At 33.1% G+C, this 24,224-nt stretch overlaps 1 protein-coding gene across 2 annotated transcripts in view; it reads right to left on the bottom strand.

Annotated features, from left to right (window-relative positions):
* The window catches only part of LOC135847734 (NADP-dependent malic enzyme-like), a 64,284-nt gene extending 40,213 nt beyond the window's left edge, over positions 1 to 24,071 (bottom strand). The window contains exons 1-2 of one of the 2 annotated variants that reach the window (XM_065367410.1): positions 23,920 to 24,071; positions 17,786 to 18,047 (exon numbers count right to left, since the gene is read on the bottom strand). In XM_065367410.1, the coding sequence (XP_065223482.1) occupies positions 17,786 to 18,047; positions 23,920 to 23,990 (333 nt within the window). In that variant the 5' untranslated portion in view covers positions 23,991 to 24,071. Of the gene's footprint in view, positions 1 to 17,785; positions 18,048 to 23,670; positions 23,709 to 23,919 lie in introns of those variants that run through there. The other variant, XM_065367411.1, reaches the window with a different exon arrangement.
* Between the last annotated feature and the right edge of the window lie 153 nt (positions 24,072 to 24,224).

Here is a 24,224-nt window from a genome sequence, read left to right as displayed (position 1 = left end):
CCTACTGCGCACTTTGAAGGAGCCCATGGCTCCTAATAGTGCGCATTTGACATTTTTTACTCAAGGTAGGATTTCTCAGTCAGTTATCAATGAAAAATTTTGAAACTCTGGAATTATGTAGCTGAATGATACAGCTACAACATATCAAAAAATCACGATCCTAGGTAACTTTGCGGCGGAATGACAGCGATTTTGGTACTAAGTGCGCACTATTGGGAGACTTTCCCCTATTTTAAATATTTTTTAAGTGCTTTCAAATGTTAAAATTTAAAAAATCCCCTATAAAATTAAAAACATTCAGATTTTCAATCAAGAAGTCGTCAAATATCTACCTTCTGAGCTCCCCTCTTCCCCTCCATCTCTTATTTCGTAGTTTTGCATCCCCCTACACTCTCTCTTCACACTTTGGAATGGCCAAATAAATGCAACAGCTGAACCTTCTTTTCTCCCCAGTCCCCATATTTACGTTCGGTCATCAAAAAAAGTTACACATACCCACCATTAATCCATTTTATTGCGAAAAAAATATCCTCATTTCATCTTAAACAGGAAATAAAAAAAAATAAAAAAAAGATTCGAAAATCGAATTATTGCCAATAAACGTTTACTACGTGTCGAAAGTACAAAATTTACTACCACACAATAATAATTTCAGATACACAAGCGACCATTTATACGAACACATAACATATACATTCAATTCACACGATCTCCATTAATAGATAATTTCACAGAGACGTCATTTTCGCGTCAAAATATCAATATGGGTCACCATGATTTCAATTGTCGGCAGCCGCGAGGTTTAATAAAGAAAGAAAGAAAAAAAAACCAACACCATTACGTAAACTGTTCACATCTCGCGGGAGATTCCAAGACTAATGGACGAGTCACGATTACTGGAATCGTGAAAATTTCAATTTCAAAGGTTCGAGTCATTGAGAGAATGGAACCGGGTCCGAAATTTATTATAATTGGATGCTGTCGCTCGGTTCAATTGTATAGATACGACTGCCATTCAGATAAATACAGCTGTATTGTATACACTACAGAGTACAGATGCTTGTCGTAATGTAAATCGAGTAGACCTTGGCATTAGAATTTCACTAGGTTATTTGCTGTACAGTGTATTCGTAATGTGCTACTGGGACTGGGAGTTGTATACGTAATAATACGTACATATGTGTGGAGCGAGCGTAGGAGTATTTAACAACTTTCAAGAGCGTTAATCGGGCTAACTCTCGAGGGCCTTTTTTAATTATACCTGTGTAATTTTATAAACTTTCTCGTGTAATGTTTGTAAAGAAAACTCCAAGGGGGCTTTCGATCATTCTACAACACTTGCGAGTCGTGGTATTTTTCCATTTACTGCACACAGAAAGAAGGGTAAAAATGTACCTAATACCAGTAGGTAATTCCATTCCATGCATTTTATTCTGGCTCGAGAACCGGATTTTATGTAAGCAATAAAAATCCGTGTTCAATTGGCCTAGGATTTGCAAAAAAAAAAAAAGTATGTACTGTATACGTTGTTCACTCGTTAAAATCATTCCAATGGTAATTGAAGGCAATGACGAAACATTGCCAAGTTCAAGGTAATCTTTGAATAAATTTACCAAGCTCTAAAATATACTTATACCTAACCGACGTCTTGGAAAAAAAAACACCTTATCTAGCATACTCGACTATTCGTTTGAAATATTTAATCCGATTTGACAAACAAGCTGTCGAACTTATCGATTGAAGAGACGCTGGGCGTTTGCATCATCGGCCCTTTTTAAAGGGATAATTTTTCAAGCTGTCCAAGAGAGCTTTTGTTAGAATTGGAACTCGTACCGATGGTACATTCGACAAGTGGCTACACACCCTTTCAAACTGGAATATTAAAATCCATATAACATACGCATGCTTTTTGTATCTATAGGTACGATTCTGCACACCCTTTGGTTAATTTCTGCTTTAAATTCTACGTACCTACAACAGTGGCACTTTTACTATGAGGAATAAATTTTAAAATTCGTTCGTTTCGAGTAAAAGTACTCGTATAATGAGAGGCTATAAATTCGAAGAATTCTTCCAAACGTGCGTACTCGTATTAGAATCTAAATAGCCCTGCTTACGAGTAATTTCTTTTTTGTCGAGGTTGTCTGAAATATTCTCGTTCCCACAGAGTACGAAATTTCGCGATTTCAAAGTCGTTAAATTTATCCTACAATATAAGGTGTTCCTAAAATATATTATCTTCGTTCTCCTTCTCCATGTTATAACAAAACGTCTGCAATTTTTACGAAGTGCTTTGAAATTAATAACCCAGGAAGAAAATGCATCGAGTATTTTTTTAATGCTGCAGTGAAAGTAGCCTTATTTAATGTAGGTATTACAATATGATGACAGACTGTGTATATTATGACGTGTTTTTAGTGTTGTGAAATTCCATACGTTAATGCATTTTTCGTATTTAATCTGCTGATCGAGAATCTGCACAATTTTCGAGAAAAAAATTATCGATATAAAAACAAGCGTAAGTATTTTTTTTATGGAGGAATTTTCTGCAAAAAAGATTATGTAATGAATTACATTTTTTTTTTCGAGAAAATTTTGTCATCTACTGGTCTCGGTATCGGGCGATTTATTTCGTGCAAACGTTCACTTATCTCGTTAGATAAAAAATTTATCGAGTAGAAATACCTTTTCTTTATAAGTAAAGTGTAAGACATAAAATTTCCTGTGTTATAAAAGTTGCAATAGGTTTCACCGAAGAATAAACTGCAGATAATGTAGATTAAAATAAAATTAATTTATTTTCTAACCTAGAATCCTAAAAGGGTATAGATATTCGAAATGGGCGACCTTGAATTCATGAGAATGGACGTGTCACATGAATTACAAGTATTACCATTTTTTTGATTTTTTTTTTTCAAAATTAGGGTTCGGAGGGGCGCTGAAGAGTGATTTCCAGGGGGAAAAAGGTGGATATTCAATATTCCAATATCTTGAAAACCAAAAAAGGGACGACCACCCTTCATTTGTCATTTCCAATTTTTCGATATTTTTAAAGCCAACGTTCAAAGGCAATAATGAAGCTGAGTGGAAGGAAGGAAAGAAGGAAGGAAGGCAGGCAGGAGAAGGGGAAGTCAGGGGAGTCAAATTAAAAAAAAGGTCCATAATCCAGTACCTTCAAATTGATAGTAATCCATATGGAGCTCATTTTTCAATTTTTTTAAAAATTTCGATCAAGATTTGGAGGTCTTTAAGCCTTTAGAATCACTCTCACGATGTAATCAGATCTGTTTCTGGATTGATTCCTCCATTCGTCCAAGTGGGAAAGAAAAAAAACGCCATTTTCAAAATTTTGTCAAATTCTGGAGACCATAAGAGAGAAGGAGGTGAGTACAAAGCCCCAAAATTTTGGTAAAAATGTAAAAAAAATTGTCAAATGTCAAGTGACACGTCGTTTTAGTCATTTTCAAGAGTGCTTTATTTTATTTAAAAATTTTAATTGAACATTAAAGAAATCTGTACTTAATAATTAAAAATATTATAAAAAATATCATTTTACAGGGTGTTCCAGAATAACCTTTCACATTTTGGTAACCACTGATCTGTGTTCAAGTGGAGCTAGGGGAATGGTAAAGGCGGTTCTAGGTAGCCAAAGCATGCCGAATTATGTTTCAATAGTTATTTTTTGCCCTGGAGAAGTAGATGGCTGTACAGTGTGCTTTTACTGTGAAGGCCTTTTTTAAAAATAAAGGTTCCTGTAACTCTTTACTCCTTACTCATCAGTAACGAAGCTCATTTTTATCTAAATGGTGAAGTGAATAATTGGAATGTGCGCTTCTAGTGTACAAAGAATCAGTTGATAATACTTGAGAAACATCTAAACCTCCGCCAAGTTGACTGTTTGGTTGGGCGTGGCTAAATTCGGTATAGTGGGACCATGTGTGTTTAACGAAACAGTAACGGTGAGGGGTAAGGCAAAATGTTAAACGAGTTTCTTGTTCCAAACTAAAAGACTTTCTTGTTCCAAACTAAAAGACAGACGCGATGTAATAGAGTTACTTACTTCCTTCCAACATGTTGGAACTACCAGGGATGTACACATATGTTTAGCGCGTGAGCACTTCGGTCATCAAATAATTTTGTTATGGTCGACGTGTTGAACCAGAAATTTAATGGCCACCTTGATCCCCTGACTTTTCAGCCTGCGATTTTTTTTTATGGAGTTATTCCAAGTCAAAAGTGTATCGAGATAAATCTAGGACTCTGAAACAGCTTCTAGGTTCATGAGTCGCAACTGATTGGAAGAGAAGTGTTCAATAATTTGAAAAAATGTTTGGTTGAATGTGTCAAAAATGAAGGAAAATATCTCGATGGAAAAATTTTTAAAACTTCATTTTTAATGAAAACTCAAATATACGGTCTAAAAACGGCATATTTCTACTTCATTTTGGTTGTAAAAGAATTTTTGTAAACATTTTTCTCTCAGAGTAATAAAAAAAACAAATGTGAAAGGTTATTCTGGAACACCCTGTATTTTTAATTCATTTGATCCTTCTAACGACCTTATTGACCCCTAAATTTCTTGATTTTTTGTCAAGGGGAGGGGGAAGGGGGGCTTACATTTTTGAAAATTGAAAATCCTAATAACATGCCTTGGAGAAATTTTGAGTGCCAATGAGAGCATTGTAAACGATGAATTAAAAAAAACCTGATATTCAAATTTAACGCTCTCAAAAAACCAAATAAACAAAACGTCGCACGATTTTTTCAATTTTCAGATAATTTTGGGAATCAATGAGGGTGTTGGGGGGACAGCTAGGATCGGAAAACTGCCCAAAAATCAAATAAACCATATGTCACACGATTTTTTCAGTTTTTGGGAAATTTGGGAGTCAATGGGGGGGGGGGGTTAGATGGGTCAAAGCAAAAAAATGAGTTGATATTCGTATTCAGCGTTCTTGAAAACATATGAAACGATATGTCGCACAATATTCAACATTTTTTTAAAATTTGACCAAAATTTCTGGGGCTCCAACCCCCCCCCCCTTCCCTCCTCCATTATTTTGAGAATTTCATCTCAAACGCCTGTAATTGTAAATATCATGAAATGTATGCTTACAGGATTATTGTAAAAGAAATGTTGAAATCGTGGCTTCAAAATTTTGCAAGCTTTTGGAGATTGAGCTTTCAAAAAAGCTTAATTTTGAACCTTTGAAATTTTGTTGAAGTATTTTTTAAACTGCTCCCAATTATCTTTAAAGTGCTGCGAACAGATTTTCTCCAAAAAGTTGGGCATTATGACGAGAAATTTCAAATGCTGAAAGAAAGAAATCTCACTCCACTTGCCCCAAGAAGTGGAGTTGAGTGTTAAGTTGCTGCCTTACTTCTAAGTTACCTATGCATTATTATGCATTTGATTAAACTGCGTTTTTTTAAATGCGTTTTTAAAAGCGCATATTTTTTGTCTCTCTATGCATGAACTCGTAATATAACGTGTTATATTACAAATTCATACATTTTCGTATCACTCATCTATACCTTCTGCCGTTCCTTCTGTCTTTCCATATGTTTGTCCATTTGCCCAGCTTGTGGTCGAACTTTACAACTTTTTTTATGACTTTTACCCTGTGTTGATGAGACCACCGAATGTTACTGTGTGAGTAGCATTCCAAGGGTTAATACACACACACATTAACAACCAAATACTTTGTATTCTTCTGTGTTGGAAGTGTTTTTGTGTGGGTAAATTTTATGAGTTTTCCTCTACCTTTTTTCTCCAGGTCTGTTTCCAAGTATTAGTAAATTTACACTTGTGGTAGTAAATTTTTACCTCTGTGTCTTAGTATTGGTGAGTGATTGGGAGAGGATAATTTTCATATTATCCTCTTCCAAATAAACAATGAGCAGTTAGTTAGTTAGCTGTCCGTTTACATTAAACATCTTTTCTTCTCTTCCTTTCTAACTCGAATGTAAATAGTGTTTGTTCGATACAACTTAATACCTCATTTCACATAAATTCAATTCATATTATTTCATTTTTTTTTCATTTTTTTAAATTTTTATTTAAAGTTCATTTTTGATAAATTCGTTGAAGTACAAAATTTTTATCAACTACCTATTTTAAATTCAAATTAATTGACTTGAGTAAATTTTCATATTTTTATTCGAATTGTGTTCCGTGAATTGTTCGATTGTTTATTACTGAAATACTTTTATTTAGGTAATTTATGATTTATTCTAATTTTTCCACTGTATAATTTTGAATAAATAAATAATTTATATTTTTTGCACTATTAAATTGTTTAATTTTCGGGAACATAACATGACACATGAGGGACCAATGATTTTTTCTTTCTTTCTTTATTTTCTAATGAGAGGAAGCTACACAAAAACAACGAGCAAAACAGAACTGAAATCCAAAACTGGACAGAATTGGCATAAAATGGTTCTCCGGGAAGACTGAAATCCCATTTTGGAAAATATTTTGTGGAAAAAGAGGATAAAAAAGGATTTTTACTGTAATATTTTCAAACTGTTACTTCAAATTTTGAACAATTCTTTATGGGTAGCGGAGCTTCATAAATTAGGTTAAGTATAGCCTTGAAAATTCAGTTTCGAAGAAGAAGATTATTTTAGGTGCCTCTTAAGACTATTAAAAGTTTTACAGCACATCTTACATGTATTTTAATTTTTTTTAAATTAATTTTGTTTCACAATTATTGCATTTGATTTTAAATTATTACTCAAAAATTGACCTAGGTCGTGTTTTAAATTTTGTAACATTTGTTTTTCCATTTTTTTCTAGTTTTCTCTCAACAAAAAAAAAATGTTCAAGAATAATATTGAAAGTTTAATGTCAAAAATTAAGAGAAACAAAATTGTAGAGCATTAAATTTCCAATCAGTACAATTTTATTAGTCTTTTCCAAGAAGTTTTATTTTTGAGATATTTCAAGCAAAAGTTCAACACTTTATTGAACAATTTTTTTTTGTTGTTGGAAGTTTACATATGAACCACCCTGTATGTATTTCACTACAATTTCATCAAATTTCAAACACATGGAAAATTGTTTAGCCCGAAGCAATACATAAAACCGAGAAAAAAACCAACTTAAATACATAATACATCCCCTACACTCACATGCTCTCATCTCTCCAGTTTTTCATGTACGTAAAAACCAGACAACTTCAACCTCCTCTTCCACATAAAAAACAGCTTTTCTGCGAGCAAAAGCAAAACACATCACCCAGCCTCTTATCCGCCAAATACGAGTACGCTGCAATAATCAGCTGGATTACTGCAACAACGACGTCGGCTTAATTACGTTAATTAAAAGCAAAACGCTTTCAAAATATTATGTATTATGTACCTACAGTCTACACCTACATACAATGTTTTCGCGTAAAAGCCATACGGATAAACACGTTTAATTAAAGTCTTTAACAAGCAGCTTTACACTCTCGAAGAGCCGATTAAAAAAATACCTACAAATACAACGTTTTTGTTTACTTAAATATGAGTAAAAATCTCTTCCGCAATCCGATCTCATTCCACGAAAACAAGTTCACTCCAAAAATTATTTTTAAGCACTCTAAACACCAAGTTTTTAAACTTGTCAACACATCAATCAAGAGGCACACAACAAACATCTACATTCTACAATAAGTATGTTTTTCACGCCATAAAGAAATTATCAGCTCGATTTTATGGTCACCTCGATAACTGTTTTGGTTCGCGAACTCTTCTCGCCTGTTTCGATTAATAATGTAAGTAGATGAATTTTAAAACGTAGGCTCAGGTAATGAGAGGTAATCACTCGAACTTGATTGATAAAATCGTCAATATTTTTTTCGTAGTTTGCCCATCAGATAACGAATCAAATAAACAGAGTGTAAAAATACCGAAGTCTCGTGGCTCTGCATGAAGTTTTGATTTTGAAGAAGGAGGGGTGTGAGGAGAGGAAGGACTCGAAGAAAAATACCGTGAAAAAATTATCTCACTTTGTAGATTGTAAATTACGAAAAAATTGGAATGAAAATTTTCCATTTTTTAAACTTGTGGAAATCTCTACACAAATTATAAAAATTATGTAGGTCTGTTTGATTCAAGTACTCCTTGAAAGTGTAAACCGAGTGTAGATCGAATTTTTTTCCCCTATTGAATAATACACTTTCATTGCTCATTATTACTTACATAGTTCATTGGTATAACAATATTATTTTCTCGGTATGATGCAATCTCTATTCTAAAAAGAATGTGCATATTGCAGGGGTGAGGAAGAGGGGGGGGGGCATGATGAAATTTAAGAAATACATGACATCAAGTAACATTAGATACTAGACCACATGGTGGTATCCTTTCACACATTCACACGCAAACCATCAGAATATAACATCAACGAGGTAAGGGTGAGAGGAGGCACAGGTGTGCCCAACGATTCATTTTTATCTTATGTACGTATTTCCGTTCATTTCTAGTAAAATAACTACTTTATACCATTGTTTTAGTCCTTAGCGTTCATGGAGGGAGAGAGGGGTCCTGTAATTTTTGGATATTTTTAATTTATTGTAGAAGTTGCTAAGCTATGTACCTCAAACCTGATGAAATTTTAACATTTCGGAGAATTTGTTCAACATTTTGGAAAATTTGTTCAACTTACGAGGCTTCAATGAAAACAAATAGCTTATTTTGGAATTTTTTTTTTTGATGTGACAAATCGATTTTCATTGAACAATCGAGCTCACTGAGTTAGAATAGTCAGTTCCGTTATTTTTCAAATCCCACCTTCTAATACATATCTCCCTGGCTCATTATTTTGAAAAAAAGTAAGCAACTAGTGAGGGGATATTCTATCACCCAAATTAGACTTCCCAATCATAGAAGAAGAATGTGATTCGATTAATCAATTTTTAATGATTCATCAGAAGGTTTAGATCTGAGGGTGCAATAATTAATTTTTAATTTCCAACACGATCAATCACTTCAAATCTAAAATCGCAAATAAATCGATTTTTGGGGTTCGATTAATCGATTTTCAATCATGATTAAAATTTTTGATTGGGAAATTATTTTTGAGGATGATCATTTTAAACAAACATGATCAATCATAATATATGTAGAATCGAAAATCTCGAATAAATCGACTTTTGGGGCTTGATTGATCGATTTTCGATCATAATCAATTTTTGATAGAGAAGTTATGGAATCGAAAATCGCAAAGAAGTCGATTTTTGTGGTTCGATTGATCGATTTTCAATTTTCCAATTATGATCAAAATTAGTGATCGAAAAGTTCATTTTAGAGGTTAAAATTGATTTTTCATTTCGATTGTAATCGATCATATGGAATCGAAAATCGCAAAAAGTCGATTTTTGCGATTCGATTGATCGATTTTCAATAATGACAGATAGAATTTTTAATTGGAGAGTCAATTTTTGAGGTTAAAATTAATTTTTCAATTCGAACGTGATCGATCATATGGAATCGAAAATCGCGAATGAATCGACTTTTGGGGCTCGATCGATCGATTTTCGATCATGATCAATTTTTGATAGGGAAGTTTATTTTTAAAGCTAAAATTTATTTTTCATATCCTCGAAGATAATCGATCATATGGAAAATCGCAAATAAGTCGATTTTTGCGGTTTGATTGATCGATTTTCCAATTTTCCAAACATAATCAAAATTTCTAATTGGAGAATTCATTTTTGAGGCTAAAATTGATTTTTCATTTCGAACATGATCGATCATGTGGAATCGATAATCGCAAAAAAGTCGATTTTTCCGATTCGATTGATCGATTTCCAATAATGATAAAATTTCCAATTGGAGTGTCAAGTTTTGAGGTTGAAATTGATTTTTCAATTCGAACGTGACCGATCATATGGAACCGAAAATCGCAAATAAGTCGATTTTTGCGATTCGATTGATCGATTTTCAATCATGATTAAAATTTTCAATCGAAAAGTTTATTTTGGAGGCTAAAATTGATTTTTTCATGTCGAACGTTATCGATCATACGGAATCGAAAATCGCAAATAAGTCGATTTTTGTGGTTCGATTGATCGATTTTCCGATTTTCCAATTTTCCAAATATCATCAAAATTTCTGATTGGAGAGTTCATTTTTGAGGTTAAAATTGATTTTTCATTTCGAACATAATCAATCATATGGAATCAAAAATCGCAAAAAAATCGATTTTTGCGATTCGATTGATCGATTTCCAATAATGATAAAATTTCAAATTGGAGTGTCAAGTTTTGAGGTTGAAATTGATTTTTCAATTCGAACGTGATCGATCATTATGGAATCGAAAATCGCAAATAAGTCGATTTTTGCGATTCGATTGATCGATTTTCAATCTTGATTAAAATTTTCAATCGAAAAGTTTATTTTGGAGGCTAAAATTGATTTTTTTATTTTGAACGTGATCGATAAAACGGAATCGAAAATCGCAAATAAGTCGATTTTTGCGATATTCGATTGATCGATTTCCAATTAAGATCAAAATTTCTGATTGAAGAGTTCATTTTAGAGGCTAAAATCAATTTTTCATTTCGAACATGATCGATCATACGGAACCGAAAATTCCAAATAAATCGATTTCTGGGATTCAATTAATCGACTTTCGATCATAATCTATCTTGAATCGAGAGATCAACCCCGAATGTACGAGACAGATTTTCTAATTGATTTTCATTTTAAAGCCAACCCATTTAGTTATTTTTAAATTTTAATGTCGAAAAAATTATTTTTGTAGGCCGAAGTGTCAAAAAATTGAAAACATTTCGAAAGTGCCGGGTTCTTTCGGATGTAGGACCCTCTAATGTACCCCCCTCCCCTTCTCTCTTGAATTTGGCGTGACATGTCGATTCCCACTAATTTGAAAATGCCGAGTTGGAATATCTACTTTTTTTTTTGGATATGACCCTTCAGTGCTCCTTCAGCCTCTCCCATCTCGTGCATTGTTCGATTTTTAAAAAAAGAGTCCAATTTCGCAGATTCAACCAAAATTACCAATATCTCGTGCTTTGATACAGATCTTACATTAGTTAAGGAGGGGGAGGGAAAGGAGGAAAAAGCATTCAGTGAAAGCACGAAGGCAAGAACTCCTTTCCCAGGGGAAGTGATCCCAGAAAGCTGCCAATTTGGTATCCTCAACATCACTCTCCTGGGTCAAATTTCAAAAAAAAAAAGTTGCAATCCTATACTTACAAATTTGTTGAGAATACAAAAAAAAAATCACAAAAATTGTTACTTTTTTCTGTAGTAGAAAGGTAACTTATCCCCTCTCCGTACATAAGGATCCACTTCACGTCCGTCTCCAACTCTCCATCCCCTCCCCCTCTCCCAGCAACACATTCGAACGTATTTTTCGACACTTAAAGTGAATTAGAGGAAGTTAAAAGCTGCTCAGAACATCAGAACAGGACAAAAAAATCACTCAAACTTTATTATCTAAATAAATATAAACATCTCTCCCCCCCCCCCCTGAATTCAGAAAATCAATTACATCTCAAACTTTTAATTTTCAATTTAAACCAATCGATATTCAAAAGAACGAGAAAATCACTAGAATTTAGTAAAAATTTCCTTCCATTTATCAAACTCGAGCCAACCATCAACATAGGTAATCAAGATATTCCACGAATCAATTTCTCACACTTCCCTACACTCGAAGCAAAAAAATATTTATAAAGAAAATCGAAGGTTCAACACATTATCGCGGAAAACTTCCTAGAAGGAAAATGTACAAAAATAACAGGATGGTTGCTACTCGTATTTTCGCAACTCTATTCGGAAGTATAATTTAGGCCACGTTATGTTCCACCTTCCTTTGAATTCGTTTCGGTGCTGATCATTTATTTCCTGGACCAGTTCTAACTAAATGCATTATTTCAATTACCCAACCTATATCTTTATTCAATTTGACTACGGACTGTGAATAATAACGAGGTTGGATTATCCTTCAAAAATGTACAGTGGCAAAGTATATAGTCTTTTTTTTTCATAAATGCTCATTTTTCTTCTCGAACAATGGCGTGATATTACCACCTCGAGTTTCTTCGTATACCTACAATATAATATAGCGTATACCTCGAATTGTACTTATTCATGCCGTATAAGATAAAAAAGACATTAATCAGGCAAGATAGCTGCAGTCAGAAGAAGAAAATCGTTTAGTGGTACGCGAAATCACGACTTTGACGTCTGACACGTTTCATGTTTGCAGTTTATTTATGACCACAGGGCGTTCTAGAAGAAAATAGCCGACGATTACAATCGTGTAAAATTTATAATCGAGTGGCCCCAAGACCAATATACCGAATCGTTAACAATATACGGGTATAATTAATGATATTTTTAATAAAGAGAAAACTTTAGACATGAACACCTTAATTTTTTTTATCAGGGTAGCAAAGTATGCAGTACAATGTACCTAATCATAATAGGAAAATTTTGCCAGTGTGAATTTTTACGAAACACCCTGTACAGAGTGTAGGTAAATTCAAGAGACGAGATTGAATCGTTATTACACATTATCTCATTACGTGCTGCTAACGTTAAGTCAAGTCGAGCTAACCATAAGCCAAATTTTCGGTCGAACCTTTCACGTATAGGTAATTGACTCGAACACTCGGCAATCATACGTATAGATAGACGTACACTCGGATTAGTCAATATACAAATAATTACTTAATCATTTCACGACATCGTAATCAACTATAACTTATAAAAATACTCAGTTTATTAACCCAAGTATTACAATTTGAACAGTTACCTACTATACGAGTCTATCACGAATGAAAAATCACTACACTACCTACAAAGAATATGTGCAGACAACTGAGCATGGTACTTATTACCACTTATTACACTCCAAGTACCTATACGTGTATGTATTATTTTTTTCTCGTGTTTCAAATATATCCACGACATAGAGCTTATTATATCGATCATATCGAAAACTGGTTTCCTCTACGTCGTCGTCTATAAGTATTATTATGCTTTCGATACCGAACGGGCAACTTATCGTGGTAATTAAATCTGTATTTTCATTTCGAAACACCGACAAGTTTGTGACATTTGTACAGAGTTTGTTTACATTGACGATTAATGAGTTCTATAATATATTCTAGGTACCTCTACCTATATAGATACTACGAGGCAGGTATTGAAAATCGATTGTATTCAAATTTATGTGCTGCGCCAGTCAGTAGTGATAGGCTAGAGAGAAGGCGAGGGGTGGAAAGAGGATAGAGGGGGGAGGGGGAGGGGGTGAAACGTTGACGACAAGGATGCATTGTTTCGAGTTTTTCGGCCATGTGAGAAAATTCACAAGACATAATACACCTATTACAGGTAGAAAAAATTGATGAAAATGTCACGTTCGTGGGAAACATACTCTAAAATTTTCTTTTTTCATAAAAAATGAGAAAAAAACGAATTTTTCAAACTAAAAATATCTATTTGAGTGAAACTTTTGAATTTCAGGTCAAAATCATCTCAAAAACGAAATCTTGGATCAGAAAATACTGTATCGCTTCCTGATGGGAAATTTTATGCTTCACAACTTTATTCCTCTTCATTGAATCAAGAATTTTAAAAAAATGGCATTTTTAAAACAAAAAATCTGTTTTGATGAAAATTTTTAGAAACGAAGTCTTCCAGAATCCAGAAAAAACTGAATAACCCTTCATTGGAGGGAAACCTCATGCTCTGCAACTTCGATTCTTGTCATTTTTTTTTTTTTGCAGGACTCTCAGCTTTCCTCAAATATAAATTTTTTTTCGAATTAAAAAATGAAAAAAAAAATCAGACTTATAACAAAAAATGTACTTGAGTGGAACTTTGGAATTTCAACTCAAAATATCCCGAATGTAAAGCTTTTGATGGGAATTTTTATGATCCACAATTTCTGCTTCTTTTCATTTTTCGAAGAACCTTTAGTTTTCCCCAAAAATATATTCCATCAAAAAACTTTCAAAAATCTGACTTTTTATAACAAAAAATCTACCTATTTGAAAGTAATTTTATGATTTCAGCTAAAAAAAAAAAAAAAAAAAAAACTATTAGCCCTTGACTGATGAAAAATTTTACTCTCCATCACGAATTCACGATTTCAACTCAAAACATCTCAGAAAAGAAGTCTAGAAAAAAACTACTTGTCGCAATCTTCCATGATAGAGAATATTAACTATGTTCCGCAATTTTGAATTTTATTCCTTTTAGTATTTTTTAACAGACCCACAAATTATTTCCAAAAATCAAGCTTTTGAATTAGAAAAAAAAATCCAATTATGTTGCAAACAATTGATTCAAAAAGCTAAACTTCCCAAATTTATCTAAAAATATTCAAAAAATTAAACCGTTTAGAACAGAGTTATTGATAAATTTATAACGTACTCGCACTTTGGAGGGGCAATTTTATGCTCTGCGATTTCGATTCTCTCTAATTTTTCCTCAGAAGCTTCAGCTTTTCCCAAGTCGGTTTTTTTTTTTTTTTTTTTTTTTTTTTTTTAATGAAAAAAGACCATTTAGATTTTTTCAAAACTTGATGACTTATTATTGCAATTTTTTCAACTTTTTCAAAAAAAAAAAAAGTAAATAAATCACACTCAACTGATGAGAAATTTTTATCTCTAAAATTTTCTTCCCATTCAAACTTGCCTTCGGTATTTTCTAAAAATGTTTTTTTTTTTTTGGTCTCTTTCTTCAATCAAAAAAATAAAATTTGCCATTAGAAAATGTCTTTTGAGTAACACTTTTCAATTTCAGCTCAAAATATCTCAAAACAAATGACTCTTTCGAAAAAAGGATACTTGTTTGCCTAAATCATACTCAATACTCTGCTGATGAGAAATTTCATGCTCTAAATTTTGTTTCTTTCTATTTTTTTCGTTAAATTTTCAGACCCCTCCCTCCCTCCCTCCCTCCCTCCCTCCCAATCGCGGTTTTTATGAAAAAATATAAATAATACGATTATTTCATTACATAACGTTTCACAATAAAAAAATTAAAAAAAATTAGCTCAAAATAAGTACTTACCCCAAAATAAATTCAATCAAAAAAATTATTCGTACTAAAACGATATAAAAAATTGTATGCTTCAAATTATAAAATTTTGTTCCTCTTCATTTTTTTTTATCGTTGGACCCTCAGGTTTTCCCAAAAAGCTAACTTTTTTTTCAATTAAAACTGAAAAAAATTCAAAATTTTCATTTCAACTTTTCAATTTTAGCTAAAAACATCTCTAAATAAAGGAATTGATTACTTTACCTTAAAAAATTTCAAAATTGTTTCAACTTTTACAAATTTCGTCTCAAAACTTGTAACAATTTTGAAGTTTTTCCAGGTTTGTGATCTTCTTTCGGGGGGAGGGAAAGGGGAAGAAATATAGAAGGAAAACAAATCAATCGAGAGGCCAAACCTTACTCAAATCCAATTCGAATCTCGTAAAAAATGAGTGAAAACCACAAATTGTGCTCAATTATTTCTCGACTCAAGGAGAAGTAAGATTTAACTTTATAAATGATTTTTTTAAAATAAAAATGTTCAAAATTTTTTTCAAATTTGACTCATACTCACTCTCTTGAAAATTGAGGGAGTAAATTTCTTGAATTCTTCAGAAAGTTCAAATTACTTTAATCTCTGCTCTTCAAAAATAAATCTCAAATTGTCCTTTTTAAATTATAACTGAATTTAAAACGTTTTCAAAAAATCAGAGTTTCATTTTATTTCTTTTTTGAACGATCAAAAGAAAATCAAGACTTGTCGAGGGTCAAAATGGGCCCAGGGCAAATGTACCCCCTACCCCCTGTAATAAAAAAATCAATTCGTGGATAAATTTATCGACAAATTTTGAAAATTCAACACATTATTCGTTATTTTATTTTATGCAATTTTTTCATTCTTCGATACCTGCAGTAAATCGAGGATTGGGACGACCCCCCTCCCCTTCCTCACCTCTCCCCTTTCCACGGATCTGAGAAGTGAGCATGATCTATCACACTCTGTTTATTTCATAAGACATCAAACGTCACAATTTTTTCAATTTTTTTTTTTTTTTAAATTAAAGCCTCTTAAAAAATTACCAAATTACTAAATTTTGCAAAAAGATGCACTTTGGATTTTTTTTTTTTTTGAAAAATCACCAGAATCGCCAGAAATATACTTACACATTTTTACATCGATCTTTCAACCCCCCCCCCCCCCCTCATTAAATTTATATCGTCGTTAAAATTCGAGCAATTTTCGAATTTTCATCAAAAAGTCAACCATTATTCTCAATTTCAACCCACTTCCAGCATTTTCTAACCGCAACTCGAGCACTTAGAATATTTTTTCATAAACAATACATCCATTCTTTCTCCAAAATAATACAAAATTACCCTAAAATCCTCGTTTAAATCTCCAGACAACGACTCATTAACTCGAAAAAATATTAAAATACAGGTTTTTTTCGCGAGAACAAAAATAAATAACCTAATTCTCAGATAATTGAATTAGTTTTGATAAAGACAGAAAAAAATCATCGTAACGTTACCCTTGCTAATATCAAACATAAAATAAAATTATTTGAAGGTTAAAACGTACGAACGAAACGAAGGTTACGGTCAATTTTCATATTCTTATTGTGCTTGCGCTTTAAATACTTATGGCAAATTTCGTTGACCTATTAGTGTAACTTAATTGCCGAAAATGATACGAGAACAGAGGATATCAGCTTAATTACCTAATTCGTCTGATTTTACGAAGCTTATTAAATATACGAGCACGTACATTAACGAATGAAGAATACCGCAGTAGGTACAATAAAGAAACAGAAACTTCAAAGAGTGAGCTGTATTCTTTGAAAAATTAAATAAATAAAATAAAAATCCCATGGAATCACTATTCTTTTATGTTCTATGACCAAGCTTCGTATAATTATTATACCAAGAAATATAAGTATACTACAACACAGATGTGCAGCCCTATGATTCAGCCAGAAGGTATATGAGGTAAATTTTTTCAACAGGTAGTTCATAAGAAGAAAAAAAATCTCGATCTACGAACCTGGGAAATTACCTATACCTACGAACGAAGATAGAAAATTGCGGTCATTAACTCTTATGGAAGATCGTGACCATCAGAGACGTTCTCCTTGATTCGAAGCTGTGATTGAATTTCCAAAGTACGTACACAGATAGGTGCTATTTTTATTGGGAAAACTTTTAGAGCTTGAACCAGTCGAGTCGAATGGCCTTGAATACGATTTGTGTAATAAATTCGAGTTTTTCGAACGAGGAAATAATACGAGAACGTCGACCAAGTTGGTATAGTTTCGGTTTGGGCAAGTAAATATGTACCTATACGTTTAGGTGTACGATGTGGAAATTTTTTTACGTACAAATAAGTGAAATGAAATGAGAATTTCACCTTGACTAACGACAATGTGAATGTGAACTTCACAGTAGAAAGTTTAACTTGAAAAAATCCACGACGTTTGAATATATAGATAACAAGAGGTGCTTTCGGCTTTGCTTTGATAAACACTGCGGTTATGGTTTGAAATTTTTTTTGCAAAATTGCACGATTCATTGTAATGAGCAACATGTGAATTATAAATATTAACAGATTTTTTTCACTGTACAGGATGTTAGTAAAATGGTACGAAATTGTCACCATTAATTTAATAACTAATTTGGTAGAAAAAAAATTACGTTAGTGATAATAGTACTGATAACAGAAGAGACGATTTTAAGTGAAATGAAAATTATCGTTAAAAAAAAGTAAAAACTCTTACCTTATTTAATCTCCCATCTTTGACGAAATCAGTTCCACGAAAAGTATTGAATCCTGGACCGAGGGAGTATCCATCATTGGTACCTTTTTGATTTGGCGTATCCATCGGTTGGATTTTTCTGCTACATTCGCTCATTTTATCGGTATTACTATCGACAGCTGTTTTCAGTTGATGACTGGAATCAAACTTATTCCGAACGAGTTGGGTTTCGTTCGAGTGGCCAACAGCGGTGGCGGAGGATTGGAGCGGGGACCTGCGCAAACTTCAAAATGACGTCATAATTACGTATTTTTCGACGTGACATGCGCGATGCGGGTTTTTTTACCACGTGAGTCGCGTATGTAAAGGTGCCCTCACACAATGTTGCATTGCGTTGCAAATCGATACGACGATGGGTTGGGACTTGGGAGTTTTCGAAGCTTTTGGCCTTTTCGAACGTTATATTCAATGACATATTAATGAAACTCGTCACCGAATAAATGGGTAACATTTAACGACTTTATCGTATTGCAATTACTACAGATTCAAAAGCTCAAAACTCACGTTGAACTCAGAAGCATCAGAATTCAGAGTCTCTGCTTTCTTCCAATAATTTAAAAAAATTCTAAAAAAAAGGAGGTTGAAGAAAACTGAAATGTTATCGAATTTTTTAACATGATGGTGACATTCATTTTTCACTCTAAAAAAAGATGACAATTTCAACCTAACGAGATATGAAAAATACCCAACGATAAGCCTTCTGATGACGTGCAAATAATGAAACGATACATGATACACGTCGTTATTAACTTATTTTTATGTCGATGACATTCTCAACGATTCTGATATCTTAACACGATTTTAAATATTTCTATTTAATTAATATTGCACAATAAATTCGCGTTAGTGTATTCGTGTCCCATGTTTCAGCTCTGAAAGCGACTGAAACTCGGGTTATTTACGAAAGTCGACCCCTCACTCAAATCAATTGCCCCCATTTTCTAGCCGATCTAGAGAGCTTCCAATAAAAGTTGGGTTTTCTCCAGCAATTTCAAATCGCTCCGGAAGGCGTTGTAATCAACTTCAGCAGCTGAAAATTGAATCCTGTCAAAAGTTCGACCTTCTGAATCGATTAGGGTTGGTGAATCGCAAACTAGAGACGATGAGTTGAAAAGTGTATTTTTTTAAATTTTTTTACTATAGGTGAAAAATCTTAAATTTTGAAAAAATTCCAAAAATGACAATATTTTTATTTTTTGTAGGTAATTAATCAACTCAAAACCTCTTTAACCCCCTAAAGTTGACTCGCCGAATCAATTGGTACAATTTTCCAGCCAATCTGGAGCCTCCAGAAAAACGTGGATTTTCTCCAGCCATTTCAAATCGCTCTAGAAGGCGTTGTAAATATACTTGGACAGCTGAAAATTCAATTCTGTCATGAACTGGACATTCCAAATCGATTAGGGTCGTTGAGTCACGAAATTCGAGATGTGATCGACGAGTTGAAAAGTGTATCTTTTTACAAAGTGAAAAAAATCTCTAGGTAAATAGGTAATAAAAAATTCCAAAATCGTCACTTTTTGCATAAATTGCTCAACATTTCATCTATTTCCTAAAGTCGACCTCCCCCCCTCTCTGAATCAATTTCCATCATTTTCGGACCAATCTGTAGCCTGCACTGCCTGCAGAAAAATTCGGATAGTTTTTTTTTTTTTTTTTTTTTTTTAATTTGAGACTTTTCAACTTGCAAGGTAAAGTGATGAAATAAGGTTACCTTAAGTTTTTTTTTCTCACACAAATGACACAAATGCAACATGGAAAGCCATAAAATAATCACACTTACTGGATTCAAAACCACGTGAATTGAATGTAGAGAGAGAATTTTGCATCTTTTTAACGCCTCATTTCAAAAAAATAGGTAAATCAAATTTGCAATCAATTTTTTTCTGGTTTTTTGATCTTTAAAAAATTCAAAATTGACCATTTTTGACAATTCACGCTTTTTTGAGAAAATTCAGTAAAAATTAGGTACCTACAGACAGTTCTGAAAGTAATATCAACTCTCTTGAACCGAATTTTACCATCTGCGGTCATTCTGGAGCCTCCAAAGCAATTTTTGATTTCTCCAGAATTTCGAAATTTCTCCAGAAGAAGACATGTAAATCAACTTGTGCAGCTTAAAACGAAATAATTGTTGCTTATTTTCGACTTTATTAAACGAGTTTGTCGCTAATTGACCCGATTTCCAAAGAGGACACCTCGAGTGTGTTTTTTTGACTGATAAGAAGAACACTAAAAAAATCAAAAATTATCTGTTTCCAGTAAATCTAATCCCCCTAATTCGAATTTCAACATTTCAAGCCATTCTAAGGCTTTCAAAGCGATTTTTGATTTCTCCAGAATTAAAATATTTCTCCAGAACTCATGGAAATTAATTTGGGCAGCTGAGAATCGAGTTGGGGCTTATTCTGAACCTATTTCACGAGCTTATCTCGGTACTTTTGGTCCGATTTTTAGGCAGACACCTCAAGTTCGTTTTTTTTTTTTTGGCCAAAATTTTTATCATAAAAAAATTCAAAAAAACAAAGATTTTTCTATTTGTGGAAATTTTTTTGAAATTAACGCGAATGACTTTGGCTCGTCTAAAACCAACCCTCCAGATCCAAATTTTGCCGTTTTGAGTTGTTCTGGAGCCTCCAGCTCGCGATTTTTGATTCTTCCAGAATTTAAAAATGTCTCCAGAACTTGTGGAAATTAATTTGGGCAGTTGAAAATCGAGTTGGGCCTTATTCTGAACCTATTCAATAGGCGGACATCTCGAGTGCATTTTTTAAAACTAAAATCTTCATTTAAAAAAAATTCAAAAAAACAAAAATCTTCCTGTTTGTGGAAAAACTTTTGAAATTAACGCGAATAGCTATGTCTCGTCTGAAACGAACCCTCCAAATCCAAATATCACCATTTCGAGCCATTCTGAAACCCCCAGCACGATTTTTGATTTCTCAAGAATTCAAAAATTTCTCCAGAACTTGTGGAAATTAATTTGGGCAGCTGAAAATCGACTTGTAACTCATTCTGAATCCATATTAAACGAGTTTATCAACATTTCGCCCGATTTCCTGGAAAACACCTCGAGTGCTTTTTTTTGACCAGAATGTTTATCAAAAAAAAATTCAAAAAAACAAAAATTTTTCTGTTTGTGAATTTTTTTTTTGAAATTTACGCGAATGGCTTTGTTTTGTCTAAAACCAACTTTCCAGACCCAAATTTTACCATTTCGAGTTATTTTGAAACCTCCAGCACGCGATTTTCGATTTCTCCAGAATTTTAAAAATTTCTCCACACGGTGTGGAAATTGATTTGGGCAGCTTAAAATGAATTGTGACTCATTCTGAACCCTTAGTTGACGAGTTTATCAAAATTTGGCCCAATTTTCAGGAAAACATCTCAAGTGATCTTTTTTATCAGAATTTTTTATTTAAAAAAATTTTTAAAAACAAAAATTTTTCTATTTGTGAAAATTTTGTTGAAATTTACGCGAATGACTTTGTCTTGTCTGAAACCAACCCTAAAAATCCAAATTTCACTATTTCGAGTCATTTTGGAGCCTCCAGAGCGATTTTCGATTTCTCCAGAATTTTAAAAATTTCTTCAGGAACACGTGGAAATTTATTTAGGCAGCTTAAAATCGAGTTGTGACTCATTAACGAGTTTAGTAACATTTGGCCCAATTTCCAGGAAAACATCTCGAGTGATATTTTTAAACCAAAATTTTTATCAAAAAAAAATTCAAAAAATCAAAAAAGTTTTCTGTTTATGAGGAAGTTGCTGAAATTTTCCCGAATGGCTTAGTCTTGTCTGAAACCAACCCCCTCCCCTCGTCATTCTGGAGCTTCCAGAGCGATTTTCGATTTCTGCTGAATTATTAAAAATTTCTCCAGACGGTGTGGAAATTGATTTGGGCAGCTTGAAATCGAGTTATGACTCATTCTGAACTCATAGTTAACGAGTTTTTCAAAATTTGGTCCAATTTTCTGGAAAACACCTCAAGTGATTTTTTTACCAGAATTTTTTATTTAAAAAAATTTTTAAAAAAACAAAAATTTCTCTGTTTGTGGAAAATTTTTTGAAATTTACGTGAATGACTTTGTCTCGTCTGAAACTAACCCTAAAAATCCAAATTTCACCATTTCGAGTCTTTCTGGAACCCTCATAATTGAGTTGTATTTCAACAAGTTTATCAACATTTGGCCCAATTTCCAGGGAAACATCTCAAGTGTTTTTTTGAACAAGAATAGAAAAAAATCAAATAAATCAAAAATTTTTGTTCGTGAGGAAGCTTCTGAAATTTATCCGAATGTCTTAGTCTTGTCTGAAACCACCCCCCCCCCCCCCTTGTCAATCTGGAGCCTCCAGATCGATTTCCGATTTCTGCAGAATTATTAAAATTTTTCCAGAAGGCGTTAAAATTATCTAATTTATAACTTTTCGATTTTTGGCGAATAATTCCAGGCAAACGCTTCATTCAAGTGGTTTTTTTTCATCAGAATATTTTAAATAATAACACTGTAAAATGCTGGTCAAAAACACCCTCGAGATTTCCGCCAGGTAATCGTCAATCGACTCAAATGCATAAAAATTCTTCACACGGGTTAAGAATAGGTAAGCCATAACTCGATTTTCAGCTTCTCAAGTTATTTTACATGTTTTCTCCAGAAATTTCAACAAATCAACATTCTGCAAAAATTTAAAACCACGTTAGAGCCTCCAGAGTGACTGAAAATGGTGAAATTCGGTTCGAGGGAATCAATTTTACTTTCAGGAGCAATTTCAGTCATTTTTACTGGCCAAATATACGTTTTTTTTTGTTTGTTTTTTTTTTTTAGAATCCATAGGTACTTGAATTGTCAAAAATATTCAATTGTTGTATGAAATGCTCAATTTCAGTGATCCAAATTTCACTTCGATCAGACTTCTCGGGTTGTGAAAGTTCCCTAGTAAGAAATATTGCACCAATAACTTGGATAAAAAGAAATGAAAACCGCAATACAATGCTCAAATATGACCACACATGTACGAAGTTAATTGCTTAACAACGGCGTTTGTATTGTGCAAATGCCTAAAGCTTGTATCTAGCTTTATTTATGATTAATTCATTCAAGTAGGTAGCACTACGATTACTATAAAGTATATAAAATCGATTGCGAAAGACCAACACTACGGTAAAATATAATGACAAGTGCTCGTCAAAATCTTCAACACTGTATCATTATAGTAGGTACCTAAGTGAATAATAAATTCGCAAAAAATATACCACTAAGTAACTGACTAACTCAGCAGTGATCCTTCGACGGTTGAAACCGTACATTCGAATCACGTGTATTATTTTGTAATAAATAAATTTCTAGATCTTTATCTTCAATTATTACACACCTTCGTACAGCTAAAACTACGAGCATTAACAGTAACCCTCGTAAATTGGACAATTAAGTATTATATTCAACGATACGATAATCATCTCGAGTTTAAAAAAGGTGGACTGCCACAATATGTGAAAAATTTCTTGCTGCGAATCGATTTTACAGTGGCTGGTTACAGTACGATGACATGTATAATTAAAGAATTCTACCATACTATACAGTCATTACATAATAATGGTACTATTTGCATAGGTACGGTGAAATATTAATTAAGTTACACCCTATTTAATCCAAAATAGTGTATCGTGAACTCAGAACTGTGCTAAATTATACTCGATTACTCGTAAAATATTCCAACACAAAAAAATGCTCATCGAAGAGCCGAAGCCGAAGCTAAACATAAACAAACCCGACTCGAGTATTAAAGAGAGATAACCTTTATCGAATTAATTAGCTAAAAATTAAAAAAAAAAAAATCGTGCTTACACCGAAATGAAGGATTTTTTCATATTAATATACCTGAGCGAGGCGTTATGATGAGATTTCACGGTATATTCTATCGAAATTATATCAAACACTATAACGTTATCACCTTCAATTACCCTGTATATCGACCTTTAGCTAACAAGTAGTTGATACGTGTGTATTAAAAAATAAAAATAATATCACGCCATTAATCAATTGCTTATACGATTAGCGCTTCATCGACAATCTTTTTACGATTAGTCTACTCACTTTGACGATTCGGTAACAGCACAACAATCGCAGTAACAAGTTTTCGCCGAGATAGCCGCCGTATTACCCATCAACAATGAAGTTTACTTTCGCCTTCGTCGTCGTCATCTAATGTAATATTCTTCGCACGACCACTCGAACCTCGAAGAACGCGAACCGAAGCACGACGTAACTTGTAAACTTTTATATTCGTAGTAACCGTTCGGCTCTCTATCATCGTTGAGGATAATTTAGTAGAATAATTGCGCCCGATATACCGTTACCTTATCCAATAAAAATCGACGTGAAAATTACCATAGTTCCTG

This window comes from Planococcus citri, chromosome 5 (assembly GCF_950023065.1).
Source record: "Planococcus citri chromosome 5, ihPlaCitr1.1, whole genome shotgun sequence".
Taxonomy (NCBI): Eukaryota; Metazoa; Arthropoda; class Insecta; order Hemiptera; family Pseudococcidae; genus Planococcus; species Planococcus citri.
The sequence above is the reverse complement of the archived record's forward strand: the minus strand, read 5'-3'. Positions and strand labels throughout refer to the sequence as shown.